Genomic DNA, 7,097 nt, shown 5'->3' with positions numbered 1-7,097 from the left:
GCCAAGAGTTTCTTGGAATGGGGCTATGCGTGAGTGGGGCTTCCTGGGAAGGAGGCTACGTGAGTGAGAAGGGTGGGTGCGATGTGATTTCAGCGGTGAGCTGGGTGAAGAAGAATCCAGGCACCTCAGGTGGGGTTTTCAAAGGGCAGAGGAAGTACGTTGAGGGTAGGGGATCATGTGGCCATCCTGACCTCCACTCCTGGCCCTAGAACCATGGATCCCAATGAAATGCCTGCTGTGCCCTGCTGCCCCTCCGACTCCCCCACTGGGCTTGAGACCGGAGCCCTGTGGGGGATTGAACTTGGCCCTAAAAGAGCTGTAAGTCACTGTGCCCGCTGCTACAACCACGGCTTCACTGACCAAATCAAGGACCAGGAGCACCCCTGCCTCTTCCAGGCCTGCGATTGTCCCAAGTGTGCCTTCTTCTCGTGAGTATGGCGTCTGACAGGGGGTGTGGGTGTGGGGGGTGGGCCTCCCCTAAATGTGACTGACTGTTGACCTGTAATCCCCCACTTTAGGGAACACCACAGTGTCTTGCCTGCTGAGAGTGCCTTGAAGAGGGAGCAGGGGGCACACCTAAAAAGGCACCTGGCTCAAGGACTGACAAGGAGTGAGGCCTCCCCTCCCAAAGCTCACAGCCATGTCAAGAAGTTGGCCATTCAAGCGGGAGCCCTCAGTGAGTGTCTCTGGCCAGGGAGGGCGTCTGGGTGTGGGGGTAGGGAGCTTTGAGCAGTTCTGTCGCCAGTCCTACTACCCAGTTTTGATGTGGCCTTGGCAAATTACTCCTCGGGCCTTCAGCTGCCCCACCTAATAGACGTCATCAACATTATCTACCAAGTGTTGGTGGGAAGGAGAGATCTGGGGGGTCAAAATGGTCCACGGTGAGATGAGACCTCAGACTGGGGGTGAGGAAGAGTGGGGTGGGGTCAGGGGGAAAGGCTCAGCTAAAGTGTCCCCAGGTTTCCACAGCTGGGAAGAAGAACATCATGTCCCAGCTTGAGGCCCACCCACCCCCGTGCAACCCCCAGGGAGGTAAGGAGAGCCTGGGGCCTGTGGGGGAGGTTCCCATCTCACTCACAGCCCAGACTCTTCTCTGTGTCCTGAAGACATGGGTTCCCTCCCTAACCCTACTGCAGCTTGCCATATGACCTTGGGGAAATAATACTTGTCCTCCCTGGTCCTCAATTTCACCAGGTGGAAAATGAAGAGTAGGAACTGGCTGGTCTTCCAGGTCTGCTCAGCTCTGACGTTCTGGGCTCCTATCCTCATCCCAGAACATACCCATACATATGTCGTCTCCATGGCCGGCCTGGTGCCTGACTCCACCCTGTGCTCTCTGCTCCTCCAGGCAAGCGCCCAAGGAGCTCTGCTGACTGGTCATGCCCAAAATTCTTTGTCTCTGTCCTGGACTCCAGCAGCCTTGAAGATGCAACAAACAATTTCTCTTTCCAGGAAGCCCCACAGGACTCCTGCCCTGCCCAGCATGTGAGTAAAGTGAGAAGGCACATGGAGCTAGTTGTATATTGTGTTATCAGGTGCCCAACCTTTGTGCTTGATGCCGTGGGAGACAGAAGGAGGAGGCGGCCGATGAGGAGGAGGAGGAGGAGGAGGAGGGGGAGGAGAGGAGCAGGACAAGAAGCGGCAGGGGGAGGAGGGGTAGGGGGAGGAGGAGGAGGAGTGGAGAAGGCAGCATCTCAGACTAGCGGGCAAGGACAGGGCTCTCCCAGCCTTGCCGTTGCCTATCTGTGAGACTTTGCACACGTGACATTACATTTCCAAGCCTCCATTTCCAGTGTGTACTAGCAGTGTACTGATGGGGACAATATCCCACACTTACAAGCACTGACTAGGCCAAGGCGTGCCACGTAGCAGGACTTCAACTAACGGAAGCTGTTATTCCACATGAAACAGATTGATGGGATAGAAGGTCCTGTTGAAAAGGGGGGGACGTGCCAAGATGATGAGGGCCACGGGGCCCAGGGGCAGAGTCCAGAGGTCATTAGAGAAAGCTTCCAGGCTATTACATGAGCCAAGCTGGTCCTTCAAGCTCCATGGGGTTGGGGAATATGGAGGTGAGAACCAGTCCCTGGACGGGGACCGTGATCCCACTTCTCAGGGTGCTTTGCAGATTAGAACACAGACACCTGGGATTCCCCACAATCGTCACCGTTGCCCTGGGAGTTTTGGAAATGCTGGCAGGAATTACTGTCTCGGGAGAGATAGTGAAGAAGGACATAGAAAGGAAACAGACCAAACAGGGGAAAGGACTTGTGCAAGCCACAACAGCTGATTGCCCGCCGGCATTCAGAACACCACATCCAGATATTGCAAGATCCTGGCCCTATTTCTCTACTGGTATTATGTGTCTGTCAGAGGGTTGAATCCCCTGGCCTCTCTTTTCCTTGTTTCTAGATGCTCAGCGCTGGTCCTCCAGCCCTGTGCCATCCGTCCTTAGCCCTGTCCTCCTGCAGCCACAGATCCTGGGCAAAGAGCAGGGTCCAGAACCCTGGCAGTGGCCAAGCTTAGTGACTGGGAAGAGCTGAAGTCCCCACTGGTGCCCACTCTGGGTGCGTGGGTGGGGCCCTCAGCGGAACCCGGGACTAAAGGGCCACTGGCCCCATGAGGTGGGGAGGCATGGGTTTCCAGGTCCCATTCTCTCACACCCTTTCCATTGCAGGCTCCTGAAGCTTCTGACCAGGACTCGGTTTCTGCCTCAGAGTGGCAGCGGAAGCTGGAAGCGGCCGAGGCTCTGCTGATTCTGAGAGACTCTCCCGAGGCATCTTCTGGCTCCGTCTCCCTGCTGCAGCCCTCCGCGGCGGCAGGTAGCCTGGTCCTTGAAAGGAGAACACGGGGTGGTGGGGAGGGTTGGGAAATGGGAGGGCGTTGTCGTAAGCAGGGCCTAACTGGGAGGCCGGGGTTAGTGGGCTGAACCGCCTTGGGCCCAGGCACCCAAGCTCCTCGGTCTGATGCCAGAGATGGCAGTCGATGGTTGATGATGGTGAATCATCAGTTTATCGAGCTCAGTGCTCAACAGCAAATGCCCAGGGCCCTGGCGTCAAGAAACGAGGAAACTGAGGCCCTGCGAGTGGCAGCGACGTGCACTGGGGCATGCAGCCTATCAGGTGGAACACCCAGTTCTCCTCGCTCCCAGCCCAGAGCTTTCTACCCACACCCCTGCAGTCTGCTGTGGTGGGCAGGATATACATAGGTGATAAGAGCCCAGGCTGGAGGGAGAGCTGATCTTTGATTTCCAGTCTCCATGTGGAGCCTGGATGCCTTCATACTTCCCTTGTGTTTTGTGGCTAAATTTCAATAGATGAGCCTGGAGTGGAAGGACCAGAGGAAGTCTGAGGACAGCTAGATGCCTGGGAAGGCTGAGAGGGAAGGCTGGGCTTTGCCAGGACAAAATGTTGGGTGGGGGACGGGTGTGTGGGTGCAGCAGCGACCTGAGTGAAGGAGGAACTGCTGGAACAGAAGGGCATGAGGCTGGAGAGGGGGCCACCCACAGAGGTCCTGAATGGCGGGCTGAGGGGCTCGACCAGAAACTGTGGGTGGTGAGGAGCCAGGGAACGTGTGAGCTAGGGAGGAGCATATGCAAAGAGCCTGGGCTCCACAAAAAGAAATGTGGTGGCTTTGACGGAGGGATCGGAGGAGGCAAGACCCAAGATGAGCAAATCAGCGAGGAAGGGTTCTGTGCTGCAGTGTGTAGTCCAGGTGACAAAGCCTAGATCGGGTGGAACAGAAGAGAGGGGAGAGCCTGGAGGGGAAATGGATGTGACCTGGCTCTGATGGCTTCCTTTCTATGTGCAGCTCCTGCTGGAGATAGAGGACCCCAGCCTCCTAGCCCCTCTCTGCGACCCAGGCCAGCCAACTCCATTTCTCTGCCTATTGGACATCTGGGGTGCATCTCCCTCTTGAGCTAGAAGCCCAGAAGAGGAGGCCTCACTAGAGTGCTGCCTATTTATGCATTTGCAAAATGTTTAATATCCAATATGCTTAACATGTTCCTTTTTTTTTTAACCTTCAGGTTCTTTTACAAGCTTTTCAGACCCTTTTTATTATATGGGGCAATTCCTTGGCTGAGGGTGGATATCCTTGTACCTCCATCCCTTACTGCCTTGGATATTGGGGCCTTTTTATGTCTCTTAGAAAAACAGGGTTGTGCAATCTAAGCTGATCAGTCTCTAAATAGGGTTCTGTGGGAGGTCCTATGTTCATATGCCAGAGTTTTCATTTGACTTGTGATTGCAAACATAGCCGTGCACTCACGTATGTATCCATGCTTGTCAAAATAGAAGGGTGTGTTCATTTCATGTCTAGATTGATGTGTGTGAACAAATAATAAACCCTTGCTGTTGTAAGGCAGTGAGATAGAGGAGTTGTTTGTTACCACAGTATAACATAGACCATCCTGACTCCAACAGACTTGTTCACTTTACTTTCCAAAGTGACACTCACCTTACTCAATACCTGGGACTTCTTAACACGACTAGACAAGAAAATGGTAGAGATAAAGAAGGGTAAGCGTTTTACTCATTGACCAAGTAAGTGCCTACCTTCTGCCTGGCATAGACTGTTTCCAGCTGTCCGGAGGGCCCCAAATTGAGTTGTCTGCAGGGTCAAGCAGGTCCTATAAATGAGTGGAGCAGTCCAGACAGGCTCTGGCCAACTCGCAGTGCATGCTCTACCTAAGGGGCCAGCTGCCACCTGGCTCCAGCCGATTGCTGCCATGCAGGAATGTGGACTCTGCACCGCCACATCTCCTGATTTTTCAAGAGGAAAAGGGAATTCTAGATATCTATGTAGAATACCTCCATTTTAACATGTTGGCTCTGGTTTCCTCTTTAAGACCTGTACAGGTGGGCCAAAGAAAACATCCAGTCAGGCCAACACATGGCCAAGTGAATGCCAGTTGGATTCGAGTCCAATGTGTATTTTACAGTGGGAGACGCTGAAGCCAATCGGGGCCAGAAGAATCAAAGAGGGGAGGTGAATTAGACCCAGAGCCTACTTTGAACGGACCCGTGAAATATGAGGATGCATCATTACCATGCATTTATTTTGTGCCCCCTGTATGCTAAAGACATAGAGCCTCACAGCAGCTCTCTGAGCTAAGCATTAATACCACCCTCTTGCACCACAAGTGTTTTAGGGGAAATTTTTGGCCAACGATGGATGGGGAAGACTCCCTTCTCTGTCAGGCCATAAATTAGCTAATAATTTACCTTCTAAAAAATGATCTATCTCTGTCTCTATCTCAACTGTTGAGTGAAAGGTTCCAAATTGAAACGGCAGACATCCAGTCAGAAGAGTCTTTCAAAAACAGTCTCTCTGTTTTGTACTCAAGGTAGCAATATGTAGTCGTGGATCAGATCTTACCAGCCCTTGTTTCTCAATCCTCTGCTGATGTTCCAAACAAAGGAAGAACTGGAGACCCCGCCCCGAAGACAGAAAGCTCAATTGGCTATGCCCCTTTCCCATCATGTTTTCTCCTTCCTGCCTTGCCTCCCTCATTCGTACCCAAGATGATTGATGGTGATGACATCTGATGACAACTTATGCTTTCTTGTTTCAGGCCTTGAGAAGTCAGGCTTCTTATCGTCTTTTGCTAATGGCAGATAACCATGCGAATCACTCGGCCCATAGGGCAAGACTGACGTCCATCTCATGCTTTCCTCCCTTCCCTCATTTGCTACTTAAATCAGTGATCCCGAAACCCCTCCTCTCCCAGATATTAGATAAACAAACTGACATATTCACTGAGGGAGGAAGCCGTGTTGCCTGGAAAAGGACTAAAACCCGGCTGTGCAACTGTGTCCCAGGTGCGCCACGGTCCCATAGCTGAGTTGGTAAAATGAAAGTACATTTAGAGTTAAAGGATGTGGTATGAGAAGAGGGAGGAAAAGAGAAATGAAGTGATGGAGACTGGGAGAAGGAGTGAGCCCCTTTGCCCTGAACCCTTTCATTTTTCTGAGTCCCACCTGCCCTCCTATGCAGAAGCTTTTAGACCTGATGTTGATGCATCAGCCCCCACCTCCCCACACAAATGCACCCCACACAAGTGCATGTGTGTATGCACACTGCTCTATACTTTTTAAAAATTCTCTTCAGTGTGGCATATTATGGGCATCGTAGGAATTTGTCATAAATATTAAATATCTAACCTTTTTTGTCATGTACTACTCCAGTTCACAGATTCAAAACCTCACTTTGTAGAATAGTGTAAGTTAGGCCTTGACTCTCATTTTTTTTTATAACAGCATTGGTTGGGTCTGAGGATATCCCCCACGTGAGAGAATCTGCTGAGTGGATCAAATTCAACTGGTGATATGTGTGTAGGTGTTTAACAACAGTCTCTCTGGGGGAGGGGGTGGTTTGGGGAAAATGCCCTGTGTGGCATTTGCCAATTTCAAGTTACTGATGTCAATTAATGTAGAGTTGGGAAGAGATGCATTTACACCATGTAAATATAATCAATATACATAACTTCAAGAATATATGGAATAGCAAAATGTAGTAAAAATAATTAGAGGGGCGCCTGGGTGGTTCAGTCAGTTAAGCGGCTGCCTTTGGCTCAGGTCATGATCTCAGGGTCCTGGGATCGAACCCCACATCCAGCTCTCCTCTCAGTCATCAGCAAGTCTGCTTCTCCCTCTCCTTCTGTGATCTCTCTCTCTTTCTCTCACTCAAAGAAATAAATTCTTTTAAAAAATAGAGATTGATGAGTTTTGTCTGTGTGTTTTGTTTGATTTCAGCACAATGCATGTAATATAATAGCTATTTTATATAATGTTGTCTTTATAGCTTCAGATACATTAAGAAAAACAAGATCTTAAATCAACAGTCTAACTTAACACAGCGAAATACTAGAAAAACAGAACAAACAAGCCAAAATACTAGGATGTCAGAATTAGTAAGGATTAGAGCAGATATAAATATGGTAAATAAAAAAGCAATGGTAAAAATAAACAAAACCAAGTTTGTTTTTCAAAAAGATCAAGACAACTGGCAATCATTTAGTTAAGTTGACTAAGGAAAAGAGAGAGAAGTCCCAATGACCAAAACCAGTAATAAAAGAATAGACAATAAATATATAT

The 7,097-nt window shown here is 50.2% G+C and overlaps 1 protein-coding gene across 1 annotated transcript; it reads left to right on the top strand.

The window, feature by feature from the left end:
• The first annotated feature begins 215 nt into the window (after positions 1–215).
• Positions 216–4,352, top strand: DMRTC1B (DMRT like family C1B). Its single transcript, XM_078064174.1, has 5 exons — positions 216–428; positions 519–676; positions 1,349–1,485; positions 2,678–2,822; positions 3,811–4,352. The coding sequence occupies exons 1-5, from the start codon at positions 229–231 to the stop codon at positions 3,921–3,923; spliced, it is 753 nt and encodes a 250-aa protein (XP_077920300.1). The 5' UTR covers positions 216–228; the 3' UTR covers positions 3,924–4,352.
• Positions 4,353–7,097: the final 2,745 nt, after the last annotated feature.

This window comes from Halichoerus grypus, chromosome X, assembly GCF_964656455.1.
Source record: "Halichoerus grypus chromosome X, mHalGry1.hap1.1, whole genome shotgun sequence".
Lineage (NCBI taxonomy): Eukaryota > Metazoa > Chordata > Mammalia > Carnivora > Phocidae > Halichoerus > Halichoerus grypus.
Note: the sequence above shows the minus strand (reverse complement) of the source record. Positions and strands in the feature narration are given on the sequence as shown.

What these genes read in the sequence shown, in the direction of transcription:
- DMRTC1B (XM_078064174.1), top strand. Translation starts at nt 229, where the DNA reads ATGCCTGCTGTGCCCTGCTGCCCCTCCGACTCCCCCACTGGGCTTGAG. An exon ending in ACTCCTGCCCTGCCCAGCAT is followed by an intron (nt 1,486 to 2,677) that starts GTGAGTAAAGTG and finishes TTTCCATTGCAG; the next exon opens with GCTCCTGAAGCTTCTGACCA. An exon ending in GCAGCCCTCCGCGGCGGCAG is followed by an intron (nt 2,823 to 3,810) that starts GTAGCCTGGTCC and finishes TTCTATGTGCAG; the next exon opens with CTCCTGCTGGAGATAGAGGA.